The following is a 19,592-nucleotide window of genomic DNA, read 5'->3' as shown; positions in this document are numbered from 1 at the left end:
AGGGCAATGGGTAAGCCTAGTAATTTCTAAGGTAGGGACATGTTCGGCACAACTTTGTGGGCCGAAGGGCCTGTATTGTGCTGTAGGTTTTCTATGTTTCTATGTTAAGATTTCCCTTTACAGAAATGATACTGACTTTGACTTATTTTATCATTAGTCTCCAAGTACCCTGGAACCTCATCCTTAATAATGGATTGCAACACTCTTCCAACCACTGAGATTAGGTAAATGGTCTATAATTTTGTTTCTTTTACCTTCCTCTAACTCCACCACCCTCTCTCTGTTTATTCAACTTGACCATGCCCCAGCCCTCTAGTTCCACCAACCTCTGACTGCTTGTGACCCAAGAATACAGCACTGGCAGCAACCACTTGGACCCCAGGCTCACAAGTCCCTCGCCATCCTCCTCATCATCCCTCACAGAATTAAACCCTGCCCTAATACGCAGAGGGCCGCACACACACACACACACACACACACACACACACACACACACACTATACACATACTTGCGTGTGTCACACAAAAACACACACATACCCACAAGGATGGCCATATCAGGTGGCGCTGTAGTGCAGTGGTTAGCACAACGCTTTACAGCACAGGTGAATGGGGTTCAATTTCCGCCTCTGTTGGTCAGGAGTTTGCACGGTCTCCCCGTGACTGCGTGGGTTTCCTCCCACAATCCAAAGATGTATCAGTTGGTAGGTTAATTGGTCGTTATAAATTGTCCATGACTAGGCTTGGGTTAAATCGGGGGTTGCTGGGCGGTGAGGCTCGAAGGCCCAGAAGGGCCTGTTCTGTGTTGTATCTCAATAAAATAATAACATTTTAAAAAAAACAATCCACGCACTACCTCCGATCAACACAGACACACCTACACGCTCACACACAAAGTGATCATAATTGCATTAGTTTCAACCTAATTATGGAGAAGGATTGGCCTGGTCTTCAGGCTAAAATTCTAAATTGGAGAAAGACTGATTTTGATGGCATTAGAAATGATCTGGCACGTGTGGATTGGGACAGGCTATTTTCTCGCAAAAGTATATTTGGTAAGTGGGAGGCCTTCAAAAGTGAAATTTTGAGTCACAGAGAAGTACAGCACAGAAACAGGCCCTTCAGCCCATCTAGTCCGTGCTGAATCATTTAAACTGACTATTCCCATCGACCTGCACTGGGACCATAGCCCTCCATACCCCGACTATCCATGTACCTATCCAAACTTTTCTTAAACATTGAAATTGAGCTCATATGCACCACTTGCTCTGGGAGCTTACTCCACACTCTCACAACCCTTTGAGTGAAGAAGTTTTCCCTCATATTACTCTTTCACCTTTCACCCTTAACCCATGACCTTTAGTTGTAGTCCCATCCAATCTCAGTCGAAAAGCCTGCTTGTACTTACCCTATGTATACCCCTCACAACTGTATATACCTCTCTATGTACATCTCTGTCAAATCTCCCCTCAATCTTCTTCGTTCCAAGGAAGAAAATCCTAACCTATTCAACCTTTCTTTTTAACTCAGGTATGCCAGGCCTAGCAACATCCTTGTAAATTTTCTCCATACTCTTTCAACCTTATTTACATCCTTCCTGTAGATAGATGGCCAAAACTGCACATAATACTCCAAATTAGACCTCACCAATGTCTTGTACAACTCCAACATAACATCCCATCTTCTGTACTCAATACATTGATTTATGAAGGCCAATATGCCAAAAGCTTTCTTTATGACTCTATCTACCTGTGATGCACACCGTCACTCACAGGCCTCCAGTCGGAGAAGCAGCCCTCTACTCCCACTCTCTGGCTTCTCCCACAAAGCCAATGTCTAATCCAATTTACTACCTCATCCTATTTAACTATCTCTGCTAGGGTCCCACCAAGTTCTGCACCTGCTTCCTGTAGGGTCCGAGGGAACAGCTTGTCAGGCCCTGGGGATTTACCCATCCTGATTTGCCTCAGGACAGCAAACACCTCCTCCTCTGCCATCTGTACAGGGTCCATGAAGTTGGCTCTGTTTTGCCTCACTCTTATAGACTCTGTGTCCACCTTCCGAGAAAACAGTGTTTTGAAACATAGAAAACCTACAGCACAATACAGGCCCCTCGGCCCACAATGCTGTGCCGAACATGCAAGTGTCTGTCAGAATGAAAGGCAAGGATAACAGGTTTTGGGAACCTTGGTTTTCAAGAGATATTGAGGCCCTGTTTAGGAAAAAGGAGGTGCATAGCAGGTATAGACAGGTGCTTATGGATTATAGGTAATGCAAGAGAACACTTAAGAAAGAAGCCAGGAGGGCTAAAAGAAGGCATTAAGATGCTCTAGCAGACAAGATGAAGGTGAATCCTAAGGGCTTCTACAGGTACTGTATATTCAGAGCAAAAGGATTGCAAGGAAGAAAATTAGTCCATGCGAAGATCACCATGGTCATCACTCAATGGAGCCGAAAGAGATGGGGAAGATCTTAAATGGATTATTTTTGCATCCCTTTATACTTGGGAAATGGACACTGAGTCTAAAAAGCTGAGGCAAAGTAGTTGTGAGGTTATGCACCATATTTGGGTTACCTAAGAGCAGGCACTTGCTGTCTTGAGTCAAATTAGGGTGAATATATTCCCAGGGCTTGACAAAGTGTTCCCTCAGACCTTATGGGAGGCAAGTGCAGAAATTGCAGAGGTCCAGCAGAGATATTTAAAACGTCCTTAGCCACTGGTGAGGACCGGAAGACTGGAGGATAGCTAGTGTTATTCAAGGAAGTCCCTAAATATTAGCTAGGAAATTGTAGGCCAGTGAGCCTGACGTCAGTAGCGTGGAAGTTATTGGAAAGTATTCTAACGGACAAGATGTACAAGTACTTGACAGTCACGGTCTGATTAGGGATCACCAATTGCTCACCCTCTGGCTAAAGAATTTCCTCCTCATCTCTGTTCTAAAAGAACATCCCTCTATTCTGTAGCTCTGTCCTCTGGTCCTAGACTCCCCCCATTATAGGAAATAACTTCTCCATGTTTACTCTGTCAGAGCCATTCAATGAGATCCCCTTCCATTCTTCTAAGTTCCTGTGAGTATAGGCTCAGAGTCACCAAACACTCCTCATATGTTAACCCTTTTATTTCTGGGATCTTTCTTGTGAATCTCCTCTAGATCCTCTCCAATACCAGCACTTATTTTCTTAGATAAGGGGCCCAAAATTGCCCATAATACTCCATGCAGTCTTGTCAATGCCTTATAAAGCCTCAATATCCCACCCTTGCTGTTACAATCTAGTCTAGTCTTTTACATGGAGGATGAAATAGTAAATTAGATTAGATATTGGCTTTCTGGGAGTGGCCAGAGAGCAGTAGTAGATGATTGCCTTGCTGACAGGAGGCCTGTGACTAGTGGAGTGCCGCAGGGATCGGTGCTGGGTCCGTTGTTGTTTGTTGTCTGTATCGATGATGTGGATGATAATGTGGTTAACTGGATCAGCAAATTTGCAGATGACACCAAGATTGGGGGTGTAGTGGACAGTGAGGAAGGCTATCATGGCTTGCAGCGGGATCTGGACCAGATGGAAAAACGGCAGATGGAATTTAATGCGGACAAGTGTGAGATGTGACACTTTGGAAGGACCAACTAGGACAAGACTTGCGTGGTCAGTAGCATAGCACTGAGGAGTGCGGTAGAACAAAGGCATCTGGGAATGCTGATCCATCATTCTGTGAAAGTGGTGTCACAGGTAGACAGGGTTGTAAAGAAAGCTCAGGGCACAGTGGGCTTTATAAATCAAAGTACTGAGTACAGGAGATGGAATGTTATGCTGAAGTTGTACAAGGCATTGGTGAGGCCTAATTTGAAGTATTGTGTGCATTTTTGGTCACCTACCTACAGGAAAGATGACAGTAAGATTGAAAGAGTGCAGAGAAAATGTAAAAGAAAGTTGCTGGGACTTGAGGACCAGAGTTACAGGGAAAGGTTAAATAGGTTCAGACTTTATTCCCTCGAGTGTAGAAGAATGAGGGGAGATTCGATGGAGGGATACAAAATTATAACGGGTATAGATAGGGTAAATGCAAGCAGGCTTGTTCCACTGAAACTGGGTGAGATAGAGGTCATGGGTTAAGGGTGAAAGGCGAAATATTTAAGAGAATCTGGGGGATACCACTCATTGGGCGGTGAGAGTGTGGAACGAGCTGCCAGTGAAAGTGGTGGTTGTGGATTTGGTCAATATCTAAGCGAAGCTTGGGTAAGTTCATGGGTGGAAGGCCTATGCAGAATGACAGCTTGGCATGGACTAAATGGGCTGAAGGGCTTGTTTCGGTGTCGTGGCACACACCACACGCTTTCGGTCAACCCTGCCCCCTGAGCGTGGCCCCGGCCCGTACCTCATGATCTCAGTGACATTGTGGGAGTCGGTCTTGGTGCAGATGAAGGCGATGCAGCCAAACTGACCGTCCATTAGCAGCTGCCTGCGGAGACTCTCATCCAGTGTCTCCTTGGCCGTCTTGTCGTCCACCGCTCGGGTCACGTTGGCAACGATCCACACCGCGTTGCACGTCTTCAGGTACTGAGTTTGAGAGAAGTACAATGGAGTCACCATTAGTCCGAGGTCACAACCCGCGGCCCTCACCCCCAAAAGGGACGTTCAGGTCCTCGACCTTCCACCTGGCAAATGAATGCACAAACAGCTAATCCCTTCCCAAGCACGTGTCACCAGACTCAAGGAAAGCTTTCACCCCACTGTTGAGTGGTCCTCTAGAACGTTGAGATGGACTGGTGACCTGACAATCTACCTCGTTATGGCCTTGCACTTTATTGTCTGCCTGCACTGCTCTCTCTCTCTCTGTAAGTGTAACAGTTTAATCTGCAAACCGCAACAACACACACACAAAATGTTGGAGGAACTCAGCAGGTCGGGGAGCATCCATGGAAATGAATGAACAGTTGACGTTTCTGGCCACAACCCTTCTTTAGCAGAATCTCGTGTTTACATTCTGCACTCTGTCACTGCTTTCCCTTGCACTACCTCAGTGCTCTGACAAGGTGAAATAATCTGCATGAATGGCATGCCCAGTCAACGTTCCAGGCCGAGACGCTTCATCTGGACTGAACAGTAGAGGGGAGAGAATGATATAAGAAAGAGGTGAAGGGAAGAGATGGAGCAAGACCTGGCAGGTGATGGGTGGATCCAGGTGAGGATAGTCCATGGGCAGATAGTGGAGGGGAGAGTGGGAATGGTGACGGAGGGTGGATATTTTACGTGGAAGCAACAGAAGACTGCAGAAGATGGTATCTCATAGAGAAAGGTGACGGAGCATGGAACCAAGTAAGGGAAGTGGGTAGGGCAGGTGGGACAGTGGAAAGAGAAGACCCAGTAGGAGATGTGTGAATATGACGAACAGACTGTGGAGGGCTAACAGCCAACACCCACGCCTCCTCCCTGCCCCTCAGGGTTTGAGACCGGTGTACACACGTCTATCATCTCAAGCTTTAGACCATAAGAACACAAGATTTTGGAGCAGAATTGGGCCATTCAGCCCATCGAGACTGCCCCACCATTCAATCATGGCTGATTTATTTCCCTCCTCAATCCCAGACTCCAGCCTTTTCCTTGTAACCTTTGACCCCTGACTAATCAAGAACCTATCAACTTCTACTTTAAATATACTCAAAGACTTGGCCTCCACAGCCATTTATGGCAACAACTTCTGCAGATTCACCAACTTCTGGCTAAAGGAATTCCTCCTCATCTCTGTTCTTAAGGTCCATCCCTCTGTGCTGAGGCTGTGCCCTCTGGTCCTAGACTCTCTCACTATAGGAAACATTCTCTCCATATTCACTCTGTCTTAACCTTTCAATATTCAATAGGTTTCAATGAGGTCCCCTGCATTCTTCTAAACTCCGTTGAGTTCAGCCCCAGAGTGATCAAATGCTCCTCATACATTAACCCTTTCATTCCTGGGATGATTCTTGTGAACCTCCTCTGGACCCTCCCCAGTGCCAGCACATCCTTTCTTAGATAAGGGGCCTAGAGCTGTTCACAATACTCCAAATGCCTCATGAAGCCTCAGCATTACATGCCTATATATGACCCACGCACACCCACGTCCTAACCCTCAGCCACAGTTGATTGCAGGGGCTTCAGCCACTCACCTCCTTGGCCACGGAGTTCCTGGCGGCGTTGGAATCCCTGACGCCGGGCAGGTCAACCAAGACCGCGCCAGTCTGCAGCACTGGCGAGTTAGGCACTTGGACACGCACCCTCTTGACAATGGGCCAGAACTCTCCACCCCTGCTGTTTGAGGAATCGTTGCGGGAGTCAATGTAGGGTTGCACTTTGGAGCAGAAATCATTGACCTGAAGGTGAGCGAGGGCACAGAGACAAGTTAAAAAAATAAAGGCCGGCGGATCAGACTTCAGAGCTACACAAGGCGGCAACAGCCAGTGTGTGAAGAGAAGTTTTAAGATACCAAATTCAAGCTCATTTCAAAGTAACTTTATTATCAAAGTACGTTTACGTCACCATACAATGCTGAGATTCATTTTCTAGCGGGCATTCACAGTAAATATAAGCAACACAGCAGAATCAGTAAAAAAAACGCACACAACAGAAACGGACAAACAACCAGTGTGCAAAAAGACAACAAACCGTGCAACAACAAAACTAAAATAATAATAATAATAATAATAAGTAAGCAATAAATATAGAGAGCATGAGGTGAAGAGACCTTGAATACAAGTCCATAGGTTATGGGAACAGTTCATTGATGGGGCAAGTGGACTGAAGTTATCCCCTCCAGTTCAAGAGCCTGATGGCTCCTGACCCTGGTGTGTGAGTCCTGAGACTCCTGTACCTTCTTCCCGATGGCAGCAGCCAGAAGAGAGGATAGCCTGGGTGGGGTCTGTCTCTGATGATGGACGCTGCTTTCCTGCAACAGCACTCTGTGTAGATGTGCTCAATGGTGGGGAGGGCTTTAGCCATGATGGACTGGCCGTATCCATTACTTACTGTAGGATTTTCCATTCAAGGGAATTGGTGTTTCCAGACAAGGCTGTGATGCAGCCAGTCAGTGTACTCTCCGCTACACATCTATAGAAGCTTGTGTAAAAACACAAACACGAGAAAATCTGCAGCTGCTGGAAATTCAAGCGACACACACAAAATGCTGGTGGAATGCAGCAGGCCAGGCAGCATCTATAGGAAGAAGTACTTCTTCCTATTCTTCCTATAACGTCGACTGTACTTCTTCCTACAGATGCTGCCCGGCCCGCTGCGTTCCACCAGCATTTTGTGTGTTTATAGAAGTTCGTCAAAGTCATGCTGAATCTTCACAAACTCCTAAGGAAGTAGAGGTGCAGCCGTGCTTTCTTCATAATTGCATTGACGGGCTGGTCCCAAGACAGGTTCTCCAGGAATATCTAGGAATTCAAAGTTGCTGTCCCTGTCCACTTCTGATGAGGACTGACTCACTGGCCTCTGGTTTCCCTCTCCTGAAGTCAATAATCACTTCCTTGGTCTTGGAGACATTGAGTGAGAGGTTGCTGTAATGATTTTCATTCTCCCTCCTATATACCGAGTCATCGCCACCTTTGATTCAGCTACGACAGCGGCGCCATTGCAACTTGAATATGGCATTGAAGCTGTGCTCGGCCACAGTCAGAAGTGTAAAGCAGGTAGAGCAGGGGGCTAAGCACATAGCACAGCCTTGTAGTGCACCTGTGCTGATGGAGATCGGGGAGGAGATGTTGTTGCCAATCCAAACTGACTGGGGTCTCCAGGATCCAACTGCACAACTGCTGTCTCCCATGTCACCTGATTTAACTTTATAGGAGCTGACAGTATTCAAGCTCTGCCACAACGGTTGAGCATCCCTCATTGATTCAAGTTTGGTCCGGAATTTACACTTCGTCCATGAGATGGCTTTCCAGAGATCGTACCTAGACCTCCTGTAACTTCCTCGGTCTCCAGACCTGACTGCCTCTGACCTGGCTCTCAGCAGATTTCAGATCTCATGGTTCACCCAGGGCTTCTGATTGGGGAAAACTCTGAATGAATTAGTGGAGACACATTGGGTACAGAGCGGACAGAGGCTGGTTGGGGAAGGAAGACTCGGAATGAATTAGTGGGGACACATTGGGTACAGAGCAGACAGAGGCTGGTTGGGGAAGACTCTGAATGAATTAGTGGAGACACGTTGAGCACAGAGCGGACCAATGCTGGTTGAGGAAGGAAGACTGGATGATGTAGTGGGGGACATGTTGAGCACAGACTGGAGAGAGGCTGGTTGGGGAAGGAAGACTCTGAATGATTTAGTGGGGAGCGCACAGAGGCCAAGAAAACATTCACCCACCTGCACTTCGCTGATGGTTTTTGTTGTCCCCAGGTACTGGGTGACTTCCCGGATCTGCGCTAGCTCTGGGTACGGGAGAACTCGTCCGTAGACCGCCTTGACACGGCTGTACGCCACACTGGCCTCGGAACCAGGGTCCGGTCGCCGTTTCTTCAGTCGCCCCTTCTTGTCAGTCATGTCACTGAGCAGCGCGAGCAGCTCTTTATTCCATTCCTGAGGGCAGACAGAGAGTCATTAGCACACGCCGGGGAGGCTCAGTGCGATCAGGCACTGCGGCACTCCACCACGGACAGTCCCAATTCCGGGCTGGGCATGGCGATAACAACCTCTTCTCGTAGGAACTCCAGAGCTCCAAAAACCTCATCTCCGAGAGAGGAAGGATCTTCGAAGGATTATACCTTGAAGATTGAAGGAGAGGCCCGTGACAGAGGACTCTGGGGAGCTGCTGTCAGTGGCCTATTGTCCAGCAGGGGTGATGGGATTAAGACCAAGGAGCAGAAGAGACAGCAGACAGTGTTCTGTAGAGAACAACACTCAAAGCATCAACGGTACAAGGTGAAAGGTTTAGCAGAATTTTGAACATGCTAGATCTAAGTAGTGACAGAGCTACTAGGACTTGATGTTTCAATCCCTATGGTAAGTTGGCACTCTCGATGTTGGCAGTGGGTTTGGAGTGGTGACAAGGAGGGAGGGTTGGTACGTCATCGGGGTCATCAGGTGGGCACCCTCCTTTATTGACGTTTCGTGCTTAAAACTACCTGTCCACTCATTCTTTAGAGCTTCCTTATCCAATAACATTAAATAAAGATGAGGGAGATGGGGAGACGGGGAGACGGGGAGACAGACCACGTGACTGTATGTATATATGTGCGTGCCATCTATTAGCAGCTACCATCAGGCCGGAGATACAGAGGCCTGACGTCCTACACCACAAGGCTCAATAGTCATAGTAGTCATAGTCATACTTTATTGATCCCGGGGGAAATTGGTCTTCGTTACAGTTGCACCATAAATAATTAAATAGTAATAAAACCATAAATAATTAAATAGTAATATGTAAATTATGCCAGGAAATAAGTCCAGGACCAGCCTATTGGCTCAGGGTGTCTGACCCTCCAAGGGAGGAGTTGCAAAGTTTGATGGCCACAGGCAGGAATGACTTCCTATGACGCTCTGTGTTGCATCTCGGTGGAATGAGTCTCTGGCTGAATGTACTCCTGTGCCCAACCAGTACATTATGTAGTGGATGGGAGACATTGTCCAAGATGGTATGCAACCATTTCCCTTCAAACATTCCTGAAACAATCAGCAAAACCCTTATCAGTGCAGTCTAGCAACGCTAAGAACAGTTTCACCACTTTGTACTCAAATGGACTTTTTTTTAAAGTCTAATTGCGTTTTGTTGTAATAATTTGTATAATTTATGCCTTTCTAGTTACTGCTGCTTATCTGATGCTCTGATTCTGCTGCAAGCAAGATTTTCATTACGCGTGGACTTGCGCAGGTGACCATAAACTTGACTTTGGAGTGATCTGCAAGCTGACTAACCAGCCCAGCCAGATCCTAGTCTAAATCATTTGTGTGTATCAAACAATATCCTTCTACTAATTACCACCACCAGGCTGAAGGACAGCTTCTACCTCACTGTTGTCAGACTCTTGTACATTAAAGATTAACTATTCATTTATTTAATGAGATACAGAGTGGAACAGGCCCTTCGAGCCACGTCACACTGTCCAGCCTAATCATGGGACAAGTTAAAATGACTAATCAACCTACCTACCGACCAGACAACAGGAATTCTGCAGATGCTGGAAATTCAAGCATCACACATCAAAGTTGCTGGTGAACGCAGCAGGCCAGGCAGCATCTTTAGGAAGAGGCGCAGTCGACGTTTCAGGCCGAGACCCTTCATCAGGACTAACTGAAGGAAGAGTGAGTAAGGGATTTGAAAGCTGGAGGGGGAGGGGGAGATGCAAAATGATAGGAGAAGACAGGAGGGGGAGGGATAGAGCCCAGAGCTGGACAGGTGATAGGCAAAAGGGGATACGAGAGGATCATGGGACAGGAGGCCTAGGGAGAAAGACGGGGGGGGGTGACCCAGAGAATGGGCAAGAGGTATATTCAGAGGGACAGAGGGAGAAAAAGGAGAGTGAGAGAAAGAATGTGTGCATAAAAAGGAGTAACAGCTGGGGTACGAGGGGGAGGTGGGGCCTAGCGGAAGTTAGAGAAGTCAATGTTCATGCCATCAGGTTGGAGGCTACCCATACGGAATATAAGGTGTTGTTCCTCCAACCTGAGTGTGGCTTCATCTTTACAGTAGAGGAGGCCGTGGATAGACATGTCAGAATGGGAATGGGATGTGGAATTAAAATGTGTGGCCACTGGGAGATCCTGCTTTCTCTGGCGGACAGAGCGTAGATGTTCAGCAAAGCGGTCTCCCAGTCTGCGTCGGGTCTCACCAATATATAAAAGGCCACATCGGGAGCACCGGACGCAGTATATCACCCCAGTCGACTCACAGGTGAAGTGTTGCCTCACCTGGAAGGACTGTTTGGGGCCCTGAATGGTGGTGAGGGAGGAAGTGTAAGGGCATGTGTAGCACCAGTTCGTCTTTGGACACTGGGAGGAAACGGGAGCTTACCGAGGAAACCCATGCGTTCTTGGGGATAACGTACAAACTCCTTACCAGTATCCCGGGTTCAGGACCTGAACCCGGGACACTGGTTGTGCTAACCACCACACTAACCAAGGAGCCCCTGAAATCTCAGTCTGCCAGGTCATGGCCCTCGCACTTTATTTGTCTCCCTGCTCTGTAAGTGTAACACCAGAATCCGCATTCTATTTTTGCTTTACACTTGCTACTCCCCGATGCCTTTGCCTGGCAATGATCTGCGCAGATGGCAAACAAAACAAAGCTTATCTGTGTATCTTGATGCATGTGACAAAAAATGAAAGAACAGAAAGGACAGCATCTACCCCGTTGTATCGAATGGCCTCCTAGTACAATAAGATGGACTCTTGACTTCTTACTCTCTGACTAATCAAGAACCTTTCAACCTCCACTTTAAATGCACCCAATGACTTGGCCTGCACAGATTCAGAGTAAAAGGTTACAGGGAGGAGGCAGGGGAATGGGACTGACAGCAGACCCAATGGGCTGAATGGCTCCTACAGAGCCCTCAATGGATCTACAGGATGTACCGACCTGAGAGTCTCTTCAATGTTCATGCTTCAATGCCCCTGTTGTAATGAAATGGTTTGTATTTCACACTGTGTCTCAGTACGTTAACTAGTACTTTCTTCTTTGGAGCGACGGAGGATGAGAGGTGACCTGATAGAGGTGTATAAGATGATGAGAGGCATTGATCGTGTGGATAGCCAGAGGCTTTTTCCCAGGGCTGAAATGGCTAACACGAGGGGGCATAGTTTTAAGGTGCTTGGAAATAGGTACCAAGGGGATGTCAAGGGTAAGTTTTTCACACAGAGAGTGGTGGGTGCGTGGAATGCACTGCCAGTGACGGTGGAAAAGGCGGATAAAATAGGGTCTTTTTAGAGCCTCTTAGATAGGAACATGAAGCTTAGAAAAATAGAGGGCTATGCAGTAGGGTAATTCTACGCAGTTTCTAGGGTAGATTTAAATACGAGGAATTCTGCAGATGCTGGAAATTCAAGCAACACACATCAAAGTTGCTGGCGAACGCAGCAGGCCAGGCAGCATCTCTAGGAAGAGGTACAGTTGACGTTTCAGGCCAAGACCCTTCGTCAGGACCAACTGAAGGAAGAGCTGGTAAGAGATTTGAAAGTAGGAGGGGGAGGGGGAGATCCAAAATGATAGGAGAAGACAAGAGGGGGAGGGTTTCGGATCTCCCCCTCCCCCTCCCACTTTCAAATCTCTTACTAGCTCTTCCTTCAGTTGGTCCTGACGAAGGGTCTCGGCCCGAAACGTCGACTGTACCTCTTCCTAGAGATGCTGCCTGGCCTGCTGCGTTCACCAGCAACTTTGATATGTGCTGTAGATTTCTATGTTGTACGTTCTTTCGTATGTTCTGTGTCATACAACATGGACATTCTTGGCAAATTTTTCTACAGAACTGGTTTGCCATTGCTTTCTTCTGGGCAGTGTTTCTCCAAGACAGGTGACCCCAGTCATTATCAATACTCTTCAGAGATTGTCAACTGGACATCAGTGGTCACATAACCAGGACTTGTGACGTGTACCAGCTGCTCGTACGACCGTCCACCACCTGCTCCCATTGCTTCACGTCACCCTGATCGGTGGAGGGGGGGCTAAGCAGGTGCAACACCTTGCCCAAGGGTGCAGGCTAGCGGAGGGAAGGAGTGCCTTACACCTCCTTTGGTAGAGACGTATCTCCACCCTACCAGGATAGAGATGTACAATACAATAACAGGCAGAGATCGAGTGGACAGCCAGGAATTTTTTCCGGGATGGAAATGGTTAATACTAGGGGGCATCATTTTAATGTGATTGGAGGAAAGTGTAGGGGAATGTCAGAGGTAGGTTTTTTTTTAAATACAGAGAGTGATGGGTGTGTGGAATGCCCTGCCTGGGATGGTGGTAGAAACAGATACACTAGGAGCATTTAAGAGACTCTTGGATAGGCACATAGATGATAAAAAAAAATGGAGGCTATGTGGGAGAGAAGGGTTAGATTGATCTTGAAGTAGGTTAAAATGTCAGCACAACATTGTGGGCTGAAGGGCCTATACTGTTCTATGTGACAATAATAAACAACTTTTCCAGTCTATTGGTGCAGTTGATACGAACCTTTCATGGAAATTGCCACTCTCACCTCCTCAGAGAAGAATTCTATGACAGCCCTGTAGCAGCGCGAGCTGGCGTTGTGGGAGACCTCGACAACTACGGCTGTGCAGGCTCTCATGGCCGACGTGGGCAGGACACCTTCCTCGTCTAACAGGGCGTTCAGCAGGCTGCTCTTCCCCGATCCTGTGTCTCCCACCACAGCCACATAGGTCAGAGGAGGCACTGTCTGTTCCTGCAGCTCCTTTATCTGTTCCCTTTAGACAGGGCGAGACAAGGAAGAGAGGGAGCAGTATTGAGAAAGGTACAGCAGAGGTCATAAGACATAGGAGTGAAATTAGGCCACTCAGCCCATCAACTCCACCATTCCATCATGGCTGATTTATTATCCCTCTCAACCCCATTCTCCTGCCTTTTAGATTATGAAGACTCTTTCATTGTCATTCAGTAATGCATGCATTAAGAAATGATACAATATTTCCTCTGGTGTGCTATCACAAAACACAGGACAGACCAAGACTGAAAAAACTAACAAAACCACATAATTATAACATATAGATACAACAGTGCAACAATACCATAACTTGATGAAGAAGTCCATGAGCACAGTAAAGTTCAAAGTCTCTCAAATGTCCCACATCTCACGCAGACGGGAGAAGGAAGAAAAACTGCCTTCTCCCCGCAACCTTTTTTACCCTGACTAATGAAGAACCTATCAACCTCCGCTTTAAATATGCTTAATAACATGGCCTCCACAGCTGTCTCTGGCAATGAATTCCACAGATTCAATACCCTGTGGCGAATGAAATTCCTCCTCATCTCTGTTCTAAATGGACATCTCTCTGTTCTGAGGCTGTGTCCTCTTGCCCTGGACTCCCCCATCATAGGAAACATCCTCTTCATATCCATTCTATCTAGGCCTTTCAATATTTGATAGGTTTCAATGAGATTCCCTCTCATTCTTCTAAACTCCAGTGAGAACAGGCCCAGAGAAATCAATCGCTCCTCATACGTTAATCCTTTCATTCTCGGGGTCACTCTCATGAATCTCCTCTGGACCCTCCCCAGTGCCAGATAAAGGGCCCAAAACTGCTCACAATTCTCCAGAGCTTCAAAAACTCCTCATACGCTAAACCTTTCATTCCGGGGGTCATTCTCGTGAGACAGCAGGCATCATTGTGGCGGGGTAAGAGATGTGCCCATGATTTTGCAGAGACTGGGCCCAATAACGCAGAGCGACGAGATTACTATGGCTTCTTTCAGATAAGACCCTGGATCAAGAACCTGACTTACAGTCACACAGGAGGCTCTTTTCAAGTCCAGCCACAAGTTCTCTGTGGGATTGAGGTCCGGACTCTGACTTGGCCACTCCAGGGCATTAACTTTGTTGTTTTTAAGCCATTCCTGTGTTGCTTTGGCTTTATGCTTGGGATCATTGTCTTGCAGGAAAACAAATCTTCTCCCAAATTGCAGTTCTCTTGCAAACTGCATCAGGTTTTCCTCCAGGATTTCCCTGTATTTTGCTGCATTCATTTTACCCTCCACCTTCAGAAGCCTTCCAGAGCCTGCTGCAGTGAACCAACCCCACAGCATGATGCAGCCGCCACCATGCTTCACAGTAGGGATGGTGTGTTTTTGATGATGTGCCAAACATAGCGTTTAGTCTGATGGCTAAAAAGCTTAAATTTGGTTTCATCAGACCACAGAACTTTCTTCCAGCTGACTTCAGAGTCTCTCACATGCCTTCTGGCAAACTCTAGGCGAGATTTCAGGTGAGTTTTTTTTCAACAGTGGCTTTCTCTTTGCCACTCTCCCATAAAGCTGCCACTGGTGAAGCACCTGTCCAACAGTTGTTGTACGCGCAGTCTCTCCCATCTCAGCCACTGAAGCTTGTAACTTCTCCAGAGTTGTCATGGGTCTCTTGGTGGCCTCCCTCACTCATCCCCTTCTTGCACGGTCACTCAGTTTTTGAGGACGGCCTGCTCTAGGCAAATTTATAGCTGTGCCATATTCTCCATTTTTCAATGATCAACTTGATACTCAGTGACTTGGAAATTTTCTTGTATCCATCTCCTGCCTTGTGCTTTTCAATAACCTTTTCGTGGAGTTGCTTGGAGTGCTCTTTTGTCTTCATGGTGTAATTTTTGCCAGGATACTGACTCACCAGCAGTTGGACCTTCCAGATACAGGTGTATTTTTACCACAATCTATTGAAACACCTTGACTGCACATGGTGATCTCCATTTAACTGATTATGTGACTTCTAAAACCAACCGGCTGCACCAGTGATGATTTGGTGTGTCATGTTAAAGGGGGTGAATACTTATGCAATCAATTAGTTTGTGTTTTATATTTGTAATTAATTTAGATCACTTTGTAGCGACCTGTTTTCACTTTGACACAAAAGAGTCTTTTTCTGTTGAGCTGTGTCAAAAAAAGGCAAATTAAATCCACTGAGATGCAATGTTCCAAAATAATAAAACATGAAGACTTTGGGGGGCGGGGGTGAATAGTTTTTATAGGCACTATAAGTACAGTACTGTGCAAAAGTCTTACACCCAATATATAGGTAGAGTGCCTAAGGCTTTTGCACAGTACTGTAGTAATTTTAATATAGCACTGTACTGCTATAGCACAAAAAAAACAAATTTCATGACACATGTGAGTGATGATAAACCTGATTCTGATATGGGTCTCTATTATGGACTGGGAGTGGGAAGGGGGCTGGGTGAGGGGAATCATGGTTGGGGAAAGGGGAAGGGAGAGGGCAGGGAGTGGGAAGCACCAGAGAGACATTCTGTAATGATCAATAAACCAATTGTTTGGAATCAAATACCCTTGCCTGGTGTCTCAGGGTTGGGTGTGTCTGCACCTGTACCACCCCACCCTCCCTGGCACTCTTTCTCTGCCACCTGTCCCATACCCCTCCCGCGGTGCGCCACCCTCTCCATTCCCAACATCCTTTGCTCCTGACAGATTTACAAACTTGCTGACAAATACAGTACTGTTCAAAATTGTTACGAACCCCAGCTTAAAACTTTTGCACAGTACTGTAACTTAATAGTTTACTATTACTGTGTACCGCTGTCGCAACAAAATAAATTTCACCACATATACCAACGATTTTAAACCTGATTCTGATGCATTACCTCGATAATCCCCTTCTGCACCTTTATTTATTTTTGTAACTGTTTTTTAATGTCTTGCCCTGTACCGGTGCCACAAAACAACAAATTTCTGGGCAGATGTCAGAGATGATATGTTTTTTTCCGATCTGTTTGTAATTCACCTGTAGGCTGCTAACGTTCCCTCCCACACAGAGGCAGCTTGTGACGAACATCCTCTGCTGCTGCCATGAGGCCACAAGACTGAGGAGCAAATTCTGCTCCACTATGGAATCATGCCTGATTTTTTAAAAAACCCTATTCTCCTACCTTCTCCGTGCAACTCCTGACCAATTAGGAATCTCTCTCTGCCTTAAACACACCAATGACTTGGCCTCCACAGCCAACGATGGCGATGAATTCCATAGATTCATGGACTCTGGATGAAGAAATTCCTCCTCATCTTCGTTCTAATGGAGAACCCTTCTATTCTGAAGCTGAGCCCTCTGGTCCTAGACTCACCCACAATATGAAACATCCTCTCCACAGGCACTCTATCTAGGCTTTTTAATATTCAATAGGGTTTCAATGAGGTCTCCCCTCCTTACTCTTCTAAACTCCAGCAAATATAGGCCTGGAAACATCAAACACATCTCCCAGATTAACCCTTTAATTTCCAGGATCGTTCTTGTGAACCTCCTCTGGGCTCTCTCCAATTCCAGCACATCCGTGCATAGACACAGAGCCCAAACCACAAACTCTTCCCGACTGTGGCCGTTTCCTAGGCTCTCACCTCCACTCAGACACGTGCTGCTCAGCGACCCCCTCAGCCTCCAGCGCCTCAGAGATGTCCCGTAGCAGCAGGCTGCACTCCTTCAGCTGGAAGCTGATGTCCTCGTCGGATTTAGCCCAGCAATGCACCAGTGATGGTGGGACAAAACCCGTGTCGCACTCTGGCAAAAAGGAAAAACATCGTATTAAAGACATCACCCCATCTCAGATGTACACCATTCGTAGCAACACTTTGGATTAGTTTATCTGTCACACGTACATCAAAACAGAGTGAAATGTGTCCTTTGTGTCAACGATAATCTGAGTATAACGCTCAGCTATATTGGCTCGTATTTATCTAGGGGAAACCTTGTCCGCTGCCCCACTGTGTCTCCCGGTTGCTATGCAATGCCACCTGATTCAGCCTCAAACATCAATCATCAGCCAACACACAACGTACATTTTACAGATTACACTTTATAAATCTTACTAGGACTATGAGATTAATAGAGATACAATACAAAAGGAAAAGAAAAAGGCGCCAGACTTATCAAAGTTCAATTTCTTGGTGCACACAGTTGGAGCTCGGGACCTTCTCTCTTCACCCTGCAATCCACTCCGACCCCCTCCACTCGCAGCTCAGGACCACCCAAAATGATCAACCAGACCACTCCCAGCATGTCCGTCTTACTCCCGGTCTCTCCTCCAAAAAACCCGCCAAAAAACCGTTTCCCAGCCATATGAGACAGAATATCACCCCAAAAAATAACATGAACGCCCACAACAGGAATTCTGCAGATGCTGGAAATTCAAGCAACACACATCAAAGTTGCTGGTGAACGCAGCAGGCCAGGCAGCATCTATAGGAAGAGGCGCAGTCGACGTTTCAGGCCGAGACCCTTCGTCAGGACTAACTGAAGGAAGAGTGAGTAAGGGATTTGAAAGCTGGAGGGGGAGGGGGAGATGCAAAATGATAGGAGAAGACAGGAGGGGGAGGGATGGAGCCGAGAGCTGAACAGGTGATAGGCAGAAGGGGATACGAGAGGATCATGGGACAGGAGGTCCGGGAAGAAAGACGGGGGGGGGTGACCCAGAGGATGGGCAAGAGGTATATTCAGAGGGACAGAGGGAGAAAACGGAGAGTGAGAGAAAGAATGTGTGCATAAAAAAGAGTAACAGATGGGGTACGAGGGGGAGATGGGGCCTTAGCGGAAGTTAGAGAAGTCAATGTTCATGCCATCAGGTTGGAGGCTACCCATACGGAATATAAGGTGTTGTTCCTCCAACCTGAGTGTGGCTTCATCTTTACAGTAGAGGAGGCCGTGGATAGACATGTCAGAATGGGAATGGGATGTGGAATTAAAATGTGTGGCCACTGGGAGATCCTGCTTTCTCTGGCGGACAGAGCGTGGATGTTCAGCAAAGCGGTCTCCCAGTCTGCGTCGGGTCTCACCAATATATAAAAGGCCACATCGGGAGCACCGGACGCAGTATATCACCCCAGTCGACTCACAGGCGAAGTGATGCCTCACCTGGAAGGACTGTTTGGGGCCCTGAATGGTGGTAAGGGAGGAAGTGTAAGGGCATGTGTAGCACTTGTTCCGCTTACACGGATAAGTGCCAGGAGGGAGATCAGTGGGGAGGGATGGGGGGGACGAATGGACAAGGGAGTTGTGTAGGGAGCGATCCCTGCGGAATGCAGAGAGAGGGGGGGAGGGAAAGATATGCTTAGTGGTGGGATCCCGTTGGAGGTGGCGGAAGTTACGGAGAATAATATGTTGGACCCGGAGGCTGGTGGGGTGGTAGGTGAGGACCAGGGGAACCCTATTCCTAGTGGGGTGGTGGGAGGATGGAGTGAGAGCAGATGTACGTGAAATGGGGGAGATGCGTTTAAGAGCAGAGTTGATAGTGGAGGAAGGGAAGCCCCTTTCTTTAAAAAATGAAGACATCTCCCTCGTCCTAGAATGAAAAGCCTCATCCTGAGAGCAGATGCGGCGGAGACGGAGGAATTGTGAGAAGGGGATGGCGTTTTTGCAAGAGACAGGGTGAGAAGAGGAATAGTCCAGATAGCTGTGAGAGTCAGTAGGCTTATAGTAGACATCAGTGGATAAGCTGTCTCCAGAGACAGAGACAGAAAGATCTAGAAAGGGGAGGGAGGTGTCGGAAATGGACCAGGTAAACTTGAGAGCAGGGTGAAAGTTGGAGGCAAAGTTAATAAAGTCAACGAGTTCTGCATGCGTGCAGGAAGCAGCGCCAATGCAGTCGTCGATGTAGCGAAGGAAAAGTGGGGGACAGATACCAGAATAGGCACGGAACATAGATTGTTCCACAAACCCGACAAAAAGGCAGGCATAGCTAGGACCCATACGGGTGCCCATAGCTACACCTTTAGTTTGGAGGAAATGGGAGGAGCAAAAGGAGAAATTATTAAGAGTAAGGACTAATTCTGCTAGACGGAGCAGAGTGGTGGTAGAGGGGAACTGATTAGGTCTGGAATCCAAAAAGAAGCGTAGAGCTTTGAGACCTTCCTGATGGGGGATGGAAGTATATAGGGACTGGACATCCATTGGTATGAACGCCCATTGGTTCATACGCT

General features: G+C 47.2%; 1 protein-coding gene across 2 annotated transcripts in view; it reads right to left on the bottom strand.

Annotated features, from left to right (window-relative positions):
- LOC134344596 (uncharacterized) overlaps nt 1-19,592 on the bottom strand; it is a 159,271-nt gene that overhangs the window by 96,736 nt on the left and 42,943 nt on the right. For both annotated transcript variants that reach the window (XR_010017467.1, XM_063044680.1), the window contains exons 8-12: nt 17,019-17,178; nt 13,153-13,378; nt 8,339-8,551; nt 6,141-6,344; nt 4,373-4,554 (exon numbers count right to left, since the gene is read on the bottom strand). Coding sequence is in view for 1 of the 2 variants with exons in the window: in XM_063044680.1 (XP_062900750.1) it covers nt 4,373-4,554; nt 6,141-6,344; nt 8,339-8,551; nt 13,153-13,378; nt 17,019-17,178 (985 nt within the window). In the remaining variant the exon portion in view is untranslated. The remainder of the gene's footprint in view (nt 1-4,372; nt 4,555-6,140; nt 6,345-8,338; nt 8,552-13,152; nt 13,379-17,018; nt 17,179-19,592) is intronic.

The sequence above is a fragment of the Mobula hypostoma genome, chromosome 3 (assembly GCF_963921235.1).
Source record: "Mobula hypostoma chromosome 3, sMobHyp1.1, whole genome shotgun sequence".
Lineage (NCBI taxonomy): Eukaryota > Metazoa > Chordata > Chondrichthyes > Myliobatiformes > Myliobatidae > Mobula > Mobula hypostoma.
The sequence above is the reverse complement of the archived record's forward strand: the minus strand, read 5'-3'. Positions and strand labels throughout refer to the sequence as shown.